The 12,793-nt window shown below is 30.9% G+C and overlaps 1 protein-coding gene across 3 annotated transcripts in view; it reads left to right on the top strand.

The window, feature by feature from the left end:
- Positions 1–12,793, top strand: part of LOC145293127 (structural maintenance of chromosomes protein 4-like) — a 96,394-nt gene that overhangs the window by 17,305 nt on the left and 66,296 nt on the right. For all 3 annotated transcript variants that reach the window (XM_080139529.1, XM_080139530.1, XM_080139528.1), the window contains exons 3-7: positions 15–157; positions 3,483–3,677; positions 6,607–6,786; positions 7,528–7,692; positions 9,268–9,395. In XM_080139529.1, the coding sequence (XP_079995655.1) occupies positions 15–157; positions 3,483–3,677; positions 6,607–6,786; positions 7,528–7,692; positions 9,268–9,395 (811 nt within the window). The remainder of the gene's footprint in view (positions 1–14; positions 158–3,482; positions 3,678–6,606; positions 6,787–7,527; positions 7,693–9,267; positions 9,396–12,793) is intronic.

Raw genomic sequence — 12,793 nt, 5'->3', positions numbered from 1 at the left:
AATTATTCTTGTAGATTTTGGCCCAGTCGAAGTGCCCCCAGCTCCTGAATCTGTGGCTACATATTCTGTGAATGGACCCAGATTGATGATAACTCACATTGAAAATTACTTTTTTAAGTCCTATGCTAACACACAGTTCATTGGACCTTTTCACAAGGTGAGATTTTTGTTTGTTTTACTGTATTTCTGATTATCACTCGTTATCCAGCATTTCACTATCATATTTTTTCTTGTGTGTATGCATTAGCATTTTCCAAAAAGATAAACGCAGAAGGAGCTGTATTTACACAAGTACATGTTTTAAGAATATATACTCCGCTTTAAAAAAATTCAAAAAGTTGTTAAACTTTTCATAATATATTGGTAAAAGCAAACCAAACATTAAATTAGTAATATAGAATTAAACATTATCTGAACATTTATTGAATGAAAATAAAATTTTTTAGCTTTTATAAAATAATTAGAATTTTAAAATTACAACAGGCATTTTTTTTTGTGTGTGTAGTTTATGAAAATGTACGACTTTAAAAACAAATACCTTTTTTTGGAAATGTATTGATTTTATTTTTTTTTTTTAAACAAACTTTTTAATTAAAAAAACTATTCTGAAATGAATAAAAGTGGTTATTATATGAAAAATGTATTATTTTTAAAGGAAAACAACAAAATTTTATAAAATTAAATTTTCGTAATAATCAAAATCATAAAAAGTTATGAACTTTAAGAAATTATTGAATTGTCTCCACTTGGAATTCTTTACAAATGGAAACAAAAAAAATATCCTACAAACCTAAAATGCACAACTCTTTCTCTGATTAACAGTCAGAGGTTGAAGTATAAAAATAAAAATTGGAACAGCTTGTTGTAAACAAAAACAAATTTCATTACAAGTATTGATACTATTTAAACTGTAGCTGAAGAGGGATACATATCTAATGAGTAGGGAGAGATTAATTTTAGGTTTTGTCTCTTTATTTAAAAAAAATGTTTTGTTTTTTTTTGTTTTTATTTTTTGCTCATATATTTTGACTTGAGATGAATGGTGACACCATGAGTTACTTTTTATTATATATATATATATTTGAAAATTTTCCGGAGGGTACAGAGCTAAATATATACCAAAAAGCATAATGAATTTAAAAAATGAAAATAAAAGGTTAGCTAACCAGGTTTCGTTCCTCACTTATCAAAGCTAAATCGAGGCAAATACGATTTAAAACAAAAAAAGTCATGAATATGGCGGGGTAGGGGGGAAAAAAAAAACAGAAATAAACAGGGAGAAAATTACATAGAGACTAAATTAAGTCCAAGAAGATTTTCTTTTTGCTTGCAAAGAGAAAGTCTCAAAAACTTAATAAAAAGAGTCTCTAAAATTTTCAAATGATAGGGAGAGTGCGACTTACTAAGGATCGTAAACATGTCAGCACTGAAATTCGTGGCACACGCATGGTTATTTATAAAATGGTCGTAAATTGCAGAACCATACGTATTACTCAGAACATCCGAGGGTGAAAAATTTGCATAACGAATCTTTGAAGGCACATGCTGTTTCAAACGAAAATCTAATCTTTGCGATGTTCGCCCAATGTAGTGCGCACTGCAACTACATTTAAATAAATAAATAATAGAATTATTAGGGGGGGGGAGGACATCTTTGCGAATAGATGGCAACATAGGCCTTGTTGAATAAACAACACGCAGGTTTGATGCAAAATAACACCGTTGCACAGACAAAGAAATTTGCTTAGCAAATCGGTCACTGCTGTTACCTAGCCAAGGTAAACGTAGGTACACAGGACATCTATTAGCTATAATTTCTTTGGGTTTATAAAAATTAGAAACTTTTTTATTGATAGTAGTTTCAACAATATCCAAGGAGTAACCATTATTACAAAGGGTCTTCGTGATAAATTTGAGTTCATCATCCAAATTAACTTCAGAACAAATCATCAAGTTCCTATGTGCTAAAGTTTTGATTAAATTATATTTTTGGTTTATAGGGCAAAAAGAGTCTCAACGCGTATAGAGACCTGTAAAAGTTGGTTTATGATAAACAGAAGTAAGAAAACAAGAGGATATCTTGGACACAAAAACATCCAAAATCGGAAGAGTGGAATTCGTTTCCTTGTCTACCGTAAACTTAAGGGCTGTATGAACGTTATTAAGGACACAAAAAAAGCATCCGCATTCGTCTCGTCAAATAAGCAGAAAGTGTCGTCAACGTAACGAAAATAAATGTCTGGTTTGCATAAACCAGACAATAGACCCTCTTCATGAAGACCCACAAAGATATTAGCCAACACTGGTCCCAATGGAGAACCCATGGCCACACCATCCGTCTGTCTATACATAATATCGTTGAAACTGAATTCTACCGACATGGTGGCGAATTTCATCAATTCTACAAAAATATTTTCTGGTATTGGGGGAGTCGGAAGTTTACTCTTAACGATACCCCCTCTTTATGGGTCTTAGGCAAACCATACAAACGAGGGCAAATTAAATCAGAAATGAAAGTGGAAAGAACGCCAGTTTTGACCCATTTGACAAGTTGTTTTTGGAACTTGGTCTCAATAGAAACAGTAGAATCATTATTTCGGGGGAGGGGGGGTCCTACCCCGCCATATTCATGACTTTTTTTGTTTTAAATCATATTTTCCTCGATTTAGCTTTGATAAGTGAGGAACGAAACCTGGTTAACTAACCTTTTATTTTCATTTTTTATTTTTTAAATTCATTATGCTTTTTGGTCTGTATTTAGCCGTTATATATTGTGTGTGTGTGTGTTCGTACATGTTTTATCCTCTCAAGACTCCTCAATGTGGCTAGATACAGTAAGAATGAAAACTAGGATTCGGTCCAAGTTGTTGGTGTCTGAACTACCAAAATTATTAATTGCCATAAATAAAAAGGACCAAAAAATAAAAACTATTTTTTGGCAGATGGGACTCTCTCCAATGGCTAATTCTCTCTCTCACCCCACCAAAAAATATTGTGATAACCTAATATGCGACTGGCCAGAAAAAAAAAATGCACAAGATGATAGCTCCATTGGTTGGAAATTTTAAAGTCGCAAAGAGAGTTAATATTTCAGATGAAATAAAAAGCATTTAAAAATGATGCAGGTAGATTGCAAAGTAACTTTCATTGGCTCTGGTGACATTTATTTAATATAATAATATTTATATGTTATATATTCAATTTATTTTACCACTTTTTTTAATCTCTGTAGATTGGAAAACTTGAATTTTGTCAGGAGAAGGTCTTGAAAAACTTTGAAAAGCCTTGAAAATGGGCATTGAAAATCTGTATGAAACCTGAGAAAATTTTTTCTACAGAAAAATAATGTTGAACATTATGTCTAACCAAATATTTAATTTGCATCTCATGTATTTTTAGACATGCAAAGGTTTGGAAATCATATGATGAACGGACAGAAAAAAAATGTTTTTGTGTTATTCTAATCCTTATTTTTATTTCAGAGTTTTACATCAATTGTTGGTCCAAATGGCAGCGGAAAATCAAATGTTATTGATTCAATGTTGTTTGTTTTTGGTTATCGCGCCAACAAGATCCGATCGAAAAAGATCAGTGTGCTGATTCACACCAGCGAACAATATCCAAATGTTCAGAGCTGCACAGTTAGTGTTCACTTTCAGAAAATTATTGATACTGGGGTGAGTTTAACTTTTTTTTTTTTTTTTTTACTTTGCTATACAAACAGTTGAGGAGTCAATAGCCCAAACAATAAACTTTAACTTTTTAAGTTTAAAAGGCCTAGCTTTGATTTGCTCTAACCTCAGCTCTTGATTTTCTTATTGTTTTATAGTAGCTGTGTGGGAACACCACTGTTGCATTTAAATTCACTTACCTAAGTGGTAGAGTTTTCCTCCCTTGTATACAGATGCATGGATTTTGATTGAACATTTTTATTTATATTTTTGATAATTATTTACGTAAATAAAAATTATTAAAACCATATCATATGTTAGCAAATATATTCTCCCTTCCTTAACATATTTTTGCTTAGCTGGGAGGATATAATGAACAAACTACATGCACTGACTGTCAAAGGAGAAAATAATAACTGAGTATGATATCACAAATGTATACTACACTACTCACCAAAGGAGGAGGTAATGCTTAAAAGGATGGTATCCTGACAACAGAAAAATATTACACTACTCTCCCCCTTCATGAACACACAAAAGAAAAAAGGTAGTTCTTGAGAAGATCATTTCTTGAGAAGATACTTTGTATTATTTGGGGTCGTTCGACTACTGTTCCCATCTTGATTGTCATTTTCACAATGATTCGGTCAATATAACCTTCAATCTTCTTCAAGTATATCTTGCCGAACTCGAAAATTAAGACAGAACCCTTTATTTACTTCACGTTCTGTCAGCCATGATTTGATAAAGGTCCTAAGTAATTCGCAATTGTATTTTTCGATTGCCCACACTGAGAATTGAACCTTCAACCTTCAGAAGAATATCACTTTTACAATTGATTTTTCCAAGTACTTTAACCACCGCGTCACGGGTCCTTGTGAGTTCAACAGAACACCTGAAGAAGGTTGGAGGTTACATTGGCCGAAATGTGAAAAATGACACTCAAGATGAGAATAATAAGCAGATAAATCCAAATAATATGAATAACGAATCCGCGTCTCAAAAATTCAGAAATGTAAGAACATATAGTATATTACTTAAAAAAAAGAAAAAAAGAAGAATCATCTTATAACAACAGAATCAATTTTACATCCTTACATCATTCGTAGACATTTATGCTGATGACACTACCATCTATGGAAGCACATCAAAGACCATAAATGACCAAGTTCTCTCTAATTCTCTCTTCTCTGATCTTGAGCACGTGGTCCAATGAGGAAAGAGGTGGCTGATTACTTTTAATGCATCTAAAACCAAGCTTCTATCTTTACATCATCAACGCTCTGATGTCCATCTGGCATCAGTTGAAATAAATGGCTCTCATCTTGGGGTGGCTTCATGTTTTGACAAGCTTCTGGGCTTGACCTTTACTCCTGATCTGAAATGGAATACGTATATTGCCAAGGTCGCTGGAAAAATGGTGGAATCCTTCTACAGCTCCAGTAGATATCTCTCTCCTAATTCAATTCTCTACCTATATAAAAGTCAGGTACGGCCATCAATGGAGTACTGTTGCCACATCTGGGCAGGAGCTGCTAAAAGCATCTTATCCTGCCGTGACAGAGTTCAAAGTAGACTTTGTAGCTTAGTGAGGGATGCCCTTTTCTCTTCCCTGAAGCCTCTTTCCCACAGAAGAGATGTTGCGAGCCTGTCTCTGCTTTATCATTATTTTTATGGCAAGTGCTCATCTGAGCTTCAATCTATGGTCCCCCTTTGCCAAACTTTCATGAAAAACACTCATTTAGCCAAAACCATTATCAATAATTTTCCACATTCTTTATCTGTGCCTAAACCTAAATGTAGGTTCCATGAACAAAGCTTCGTTTTTAGAACTGCACGCCTATGGAACTCTCTTCCGTTTGCCTGCTTTCCAGCTGACTACAATCTGATTATTTCAAGTCCAATGTAAACAAGTTCTTGATGAACCGTCTCCCTGAGTAATCTAAGTTACAAAATTCCCACTACTTATGTTTACTATGTTATAATAACATTGACAAATGTGTACCCATTAACCTTTATCCTCGGGTGGTCTCCGGGCCTTAATGAGTGGTGATTCGTGTGTTGTAAAAAAAAACAAAAAAACTAATAGATCAACTAAGGGTTTCCTTTTTCTCTTTTCTTTTTTTCATTTTAAAATCTTAGATGTAAAATAACATTAGTTTTCCTAATTTCTTAGCCTTTTGTTTAAGATCAACATGTATCTGTTTTAAGCATCACAGAGAAATCAGACATTTTATTATACCTATTTACTATGCCTCCCCACGGGGCAGAGTTAGACACCAGGGTCGTTTTTTAACGTGGAGAAAAGGTACAAAAATAAAAATTGTCTCAGTCGTGAAGGATTTCTCCTCCACCGAAAGAGAACAAGAAATAGAAGTGCAGCATCTGAAGAACAGATACTACACTTTGATCTTGTCCTGAAGACCAAGGCGGTAATTCATCAGACATTTTATTATAAATAAAACCTTTGTTTCAAAAACAATCATTACATTTTAAAATAATATGGGAGAGATAGTCAGTTAGCTAGCCACTCTCTTGTTTGTCTGTCTGTAAGAATTCTAGCAAACAGTGTTTTATTCAATAAATTTTTTAGTAACAGATCCATTTATTTTATTAAATCATTTTAATTACTGCTAATATCAACAAGAATATTGCACATATATATATATAGCAAATAGAAAAATAAAATTATAAATAAATAACACCAAACCTCAATTTATTATGAACTGTTTAAAAAATCAACAGCTGAATATTGGAAAAACTTTAAAGTAAAGAGCAAGAATCATATATTTTGGAATTCTTGGAGTTGGATCTTATACTCTGCAATGCATGTTAATAATGTTAATTTATATTCCAGTGTTATGATGATAAAATAAATCATCAGTTTTATATGTATTTAGCTTTTTGTTATTTTAAATTCTTTCTAAATTTTCAGCCTGGAGATGAAGATTATGAAGTGGTCCCAAATTCTAAATTTGTGGTGGGTCGCACAGCATTTAGAGACAATAGCTCCTATTATACTGTTGATGGAAAACGCTATACGTATAAGGAAGTGGCAGTCCTCCTCAGGTCCAGCGGTATTGATCTTGACCATAACAGATTCTTAATTCTTCAGGTATTTATTTTGCCTCCTTGAGTCTCTTCTTAAACAATAATCTCATGTCTACTTTATGAGGAAAAAAAACATCTCATCGTATTTATAATATGGATGCACATTAACGTATTTCTTAAAATAATGCCCAGAGTGCGGCAGAAATATCTCCCACATTTTGACATGCGATCTTCCCAGTCGCGCTTGCACAGTTTCTGAACAATCATTAATTTGTATGGATGGAACTGCATATCAGCATGTAGAATTCTGACTTTTTGATCAGACAATCTCAACGCCAAAGCATGTTTGTAGGAGACTGAGTAACAGTCTGAGTTCGAATACTTTCTGGCGTTCGAGTGCTTCAAGGCCTTCCAGGTGGTTTTCTTTTAAATACCGAACCTGTAGCTCTGAAATTTGCAACCCATAGCTGAATTGATTTTCTGTCTGAAATAGCATCATGCCATCCTAACTTGTAATGAACTCAGAAAGCTCTCCGTGTTGCAGCTACAGATTCACTATTCTTCCAAAACATTTCTACAGTAAAAACATGATGTGCACCAGTCTAAACCATATTGCTTGATGAGGCTACCTTTAAAAGTAGCAAGTTATTAGCATTGTGGAAAACATCATTGGCACTTGCATAAATTCATCGACAACATATAGTTGAAAGTTTAAAATGTGGGAGATATTTCTGCTGCCCCCTATATATTTACAGATTTAAAGAAAAATTATATTTGTTTTAGAGTAATTAAATTTTTAATTCAGGGTGAAGTTGAGCAAATTGCAATGATGAAGCCAAAGGCCCAAACAGAACATGATGAAGGGATGCTGGAATTTCTGGAGGACATCATTGGTAGCAGTCGATTTAAGGAACCAATTGATATTATGGGCAAACGCGTGGAGACTCTAAATGGACTACGTGGGGAAAAGGTAAGTTATAGTCCATCCATTGTTTTATTTCTTTGTTAGTTTCATTTCATTAAGATAAGAAAATTTTTTTAAAAAAAGTGACACAAACACAAAGTAGCATCACAACATATGTTCCACATAGAATTTTCCTAAATTTTTGAACTGATATTTTTCTGAAACAACCAAGCTTTTTGATAATGTTAATCTATATAATTATAAAACTCAAATGACCTTGTAATGGGTGTTGTGACGCAACATCCGGTTTTACGACTTCCAGTTGCGCATGTGTACATAAACATAAATTCATGGCAGCGTAAACAAAGAAACAAATCGCTGGAGTGGTTTCGTTCGAACAAAGGACGTCCTTAGAAAAGCGAATATCTTAAATTTATTGAATAAAAAACTTCAAGATATGGGAAGCAAACGCAAGACGTGATTACAAATAATACGTATAATCATCGACCTATTTCATATATACGATATATATTATACTAAATAATCAACGCAACAATAAAATGTATTGTTTTACTGTACATTTTCAGCGTCCCAATTTTTTTGCATTTAAATTACCCAAATAAACAATTGTTGATACTTTTTTCTTTTTCTTTTTTTTACATCGTTCATTTCCGTATTACGTTAAAGTTATTTTAACGCAATTTTCTTACAAATAAATCTACTTTAACCCGTCGACAACCATAAAAGCATTTTACAACGGCGATTTACCCACTGCTTCCTTTTTTTTTTAATTTATTCTCCATTTTTAATACACCTTTCTTAAAAAACATTCATACATTTTCTTCTACACTACCAACATAATTAAATAACCCCGAAAATGTTATTTTAAATTGCATTAGAAATAAATAATCAACGTGACAATAAAATGTATTGTTTTACTGTGTACGTTTTCAGCGTCCCAATTGTTTTCTTTTTTTTTTTTCGCATTTAAATTAAAAGATATATGAAATTTTGAATTTAACTTTAAGTATTATGGTATCTGTTCAGTGCACATTTACCTATAAGTATGGCAAACCACTTATAATTCAATGGCTGTAAGTTTGTTTTTTTTTATTTCAAAAATAAACAATTATAAACAGAACGACTTGTAGAAATCTATCTATATTCTTTTTTTCATTTTAATATACTTTCATAGAAATGTTTCTGTTATGTAAAAAAAAAACTATTTTCTTTGTCACAAGTGTCACGCTCATACATTAATACATCATAGCTAGTATAACATACTGACCCAACGGGTTACGAGTAGTGTAGTATCATATAATAATCTTAATATCTTCATATAGCTAAAAATTCTAAACAAATTTCTCATTTAGCATTCAGTAAATACTCATAAAATCAAAGAATTGAAACATAATTTTTTGCTATGCCATCAGTTTTTTTAGTTAGACAATAGTGTATGCAATGTCCAGTCAAACATGTTCAAAACCTATCAATCTGATTTTAGTATGAAATAGCTACACCAGAGGGAAGCTGAGTATTGTGTTTTTCACCTTTTTACCTGTGATTTGCCTTCTTTTTTTTTTTTTTATTATTTATGAAACAAACTTATTCAGAAATCCTATGATTCTTTTTTTTATTCAGCTGAATCGTGTGAAAGCAGTCGAGAAAGAAAAGGATGATTTAGAAGGTGCAAAAAATGAAGCTGAAGAGTTTCTGAACATCGAAAACAATATCACATATGTGCGGAACAGATTATTTCAAGCATACTTGTAAGTATTCTTTCATTTGGGTTAAAGTTAGTTTATTAAATCTTGAACTCCTAAAATTTGATGACCATTGTAACAAATAGAATTCTCATTTGTTCAAATCAGGATTGTGGACTCAGAAGGTTTATGTTTTAATTCCTGTGATTCTAAAAATTCTGACTGCTTATTTTAAATTCTTTCAAATAGTCTGTTGTTTTCGGTGAAAATCACTCCTAGCATTTTTAGAATCTGACTCCTTCCCAATACTTCCCAATCTCAGTACTTAGAATTTTTATTCATTTCTAAAACAAGTAAATAGTTTTTTTTAGTGCCAACCATTGTATAAGGCTCTAAATAGTATGCAACATTTTCAGGAACTCATATTGGAAGAAATATATAAAATATTTGAATAATAATTCAAAGAGGATTTTTATTTATTTATTTGTCTAAATAAGTTTATTTTAAAATTTGTTGAAGTCATAGATATTCATAATTTTTCTTTTAGTGATATATTAGTCACTTTCTATTATATCTAAAGAATTATTTGGATAATTTCTTGGTTGACCTAATATAGAGTTTAATACAATATATATATATATATATATATTAGTAGCCTGGCAAGACTACAGGGGAAACATATGTAGTAGTAATAAGTAGTAAGACTACACATCCAAAACAAGAACAGCTTTAAACCTCCTAAAATTTCTATCAGAATTTTCTGCAAGAACCTAGGGTGTAATGGATAAAGTGCTAAAACTAAAAGAACTTGTATTTCATAATATATATATATATAATATACATATACACATATATATATATGTGTATATGTATATATTATATATATATATATATATATATATATATATATATATATATATATAAGATATTTAGTTCTCTTGAAAGAAATAACAGTTTAAAGGGAAACTAAATTATGTTCACTTAACTAATAGTTGCTTTTGAGTCATTTTCAAAGTATTTCATTTTGAAATTTATTACTGCTACGGAATGTCCAACATTATACTCATTTATGTGGTGTATAATGCCAGGTCCACTTTTAGTTTATTCATAAAAGAAAATGGGTAAATTTGTAGGTTCATCAGCTTTCCACCCACCTAAAAAAAAATCAACAAGATTCTATTTCATTTTTAGCCAACTATGTTGTTTGAACACCTTGAAAATTATTTTAGAAATTAGAATGAGTGAGAAGTTTACTATATAACTTTTCATTACAGTTTATTAAAAAAATAAAAAATAAACTCTGCATGGCAAGGTTGTAAAACCCCACATGCGTTCTCCCAAAATTAATTCTCCATTAATGCTAGAATGGCACAAAATTGGGGGAATCATTTTACATTAAATTTGAGAACCTAATCTCTCGGTTTAAATTCTAAAATGAAAAAAAATTATTTCAACTTTCTGTTAATGTTTTTATTTTTTAAAGAATATTTCACTGAATAAAAAAAAAAAAGTGGAATCTCACTTTTCTTAGCGGGGTTGAGTAATTTAGCTAAGGGTGTTTGTGGGGTATGTGCAAAAGGAGAAAATAAAGTAACGTTTAAGGCTAGGTTATGGTTAGAAACAAAAACAAGAGAAATAAGTAATATATGACATACCAGGCGGATCTGCATCGCTCTTTGGGAAAGAAGGAAAGGATGGCTAGCTCATTTACTCGAAGGGCATCTTGGGAAGGCAGTGCATGATAGAAGTTTTGTTTTTTTTCGTTGTCTCTTCCTTTTTTTTTTTTTTTTTTTTTTTTTTTTTAAGAGGATATAAAAGCCGGGGAAAATTCCCTGCAAGGAAAAGAAAAGAGTCATGAATATCTCTTGAAAAGTATTTCGTGTTGCTGGCGTTAGATTGTGCGGTGTGACATTGGTGGCGAGAGGCCAGGTGTGGTCGATTGGAAAAGAAGAGGGCAGAAACGTGCTGTTGTCGAGCGAGTGACTCACTCCTTCCCGAACCCCAGAACCGAATCCTGATCGTAACCTCACTAGAGGGGTTGGGTAATTTAGCTAAGGGTGTTGATCTACAATAATACCAAAAATGTTTTAATTTTTTAATTCATATTTTTCTTATTTAAAAAATAGTTTTACTTTGACGATTAAAATGCCTATTTGTTTGCTTTTCCTTAAGAGTAAATTATATTTGTTTGTTTTTCCTCAAGAGTAAATTATATTTGTTTGTTTTTCCTCAAGAGTAAATTATATTTGTTTGTTTTTCCTCAAGAGTAAATTATATTTGTTTGTTTTTCCTCAAGAGTAAATTATATTTGTTTGTTTTTCCTCAAGAGTAAATTATATTTGTTTGTTTTTCCTCAAGAGTAAATTATATTTGTTTTTCCTCAAGAGTAAATTATATTTGTTTTTCCTCAAGAGTAAATTATATTTGTTTTTCCTCAAGAGTAAATTATATTTGTTTTTCCTCAAGAGTAAATTATATTTGTTTTTCCTCAAGAGTAAATTATATTTGTTTGTTTTTCCTCAAGAGTAAATTATATTTGTTTGTTTTTCCTCAAGAGTAAATTATATTTGTTTGTTTTTCCTCAAGAGTAAATTATATTTGTTTGTTTTTCCTCAAGAGTAAATTATATTTGTTTGTTTTTCCTCAAGAGTAAATTATATTTGTTTGTTTTTCCTCAAGAGTAAATTATATTTGTTTGTTTTTCCTCAAGAGTAAATTATATTTGTTTGTTTTTCCTCAAGAGTAAATTATATTTGTTTGTTTTTCCTCAAGAGTAAATTATATTTGTTTGTTTTTCCTCAAGAGTAAATTATATTTGTTTGTTTTTCCTCAAGAGTAAATTATATTTGTTTGTTTTTCCTCAAGAGTAAATTATATTTGTTTGTTTTTCCTCAAGAGTAAATTATATTTGTTTGTTTTTCCTCAAGAGTAAATTATATTTGTTTGTTTTTCCTCAAGAGTAAATTATATTTGTTTGTTTTTCCTCAAGAGTAAATTATATTTGTTTGTTTTTCCTCAAGAGTAAATTATATTTGTTTGTTTTTCCTCAAGAGTAAATTATATTTGTTTGTTTTTCCTCAAGAGTAAATTATATTTGTTTGTTTTTCCTCAAGAGTAAATTATATTTGTTTGTTTTTCCTCAAGAGTAAATTATATTTGTTTGTTTTTCCTCAAGAGTAAATTATATTTGTTTGTTTTTCCTCAAGAGTAAATTATATTTGTTTGTTTTTCCTCAAGAGTAAATTATATTTGTTTGTTTTTCCTCAAGAGTAAATTATATTTGTTTGTTTTTCCTCAAGAGTAAATTATATTTGTTTGTTTTTCCTCAAGAGTAAATTATATTTGTTTGTTTTTCCTCAAGAGTAAATTATATTTGTTTGTTTTTCCTCAAGAGTAAATTATATTTGTTTGTTTTTCCTCAAGAGTAAATTATATTTGTTTGTTTTTCCTCAAGAGTAAATTAT

This window comes from Euprymna scolopes, chromosome 14, assembly GCF_053919585.1.
Source record: "Euprymna scolopes isolate OS-2025 chromosome 14, ASM5391958v1, whole genome shotgun sequence".
In the NCBI taxonomy this organism is placed as follows: Eukaryota; Metazoa; Mollusca; class Cephalopoda; order Sepiida; family Sepiolidae; genus Euprymna; species Euprymna scolopes.
This window is presented reverse-complemented; position numbering and strand designations above follow the sequence as displayed.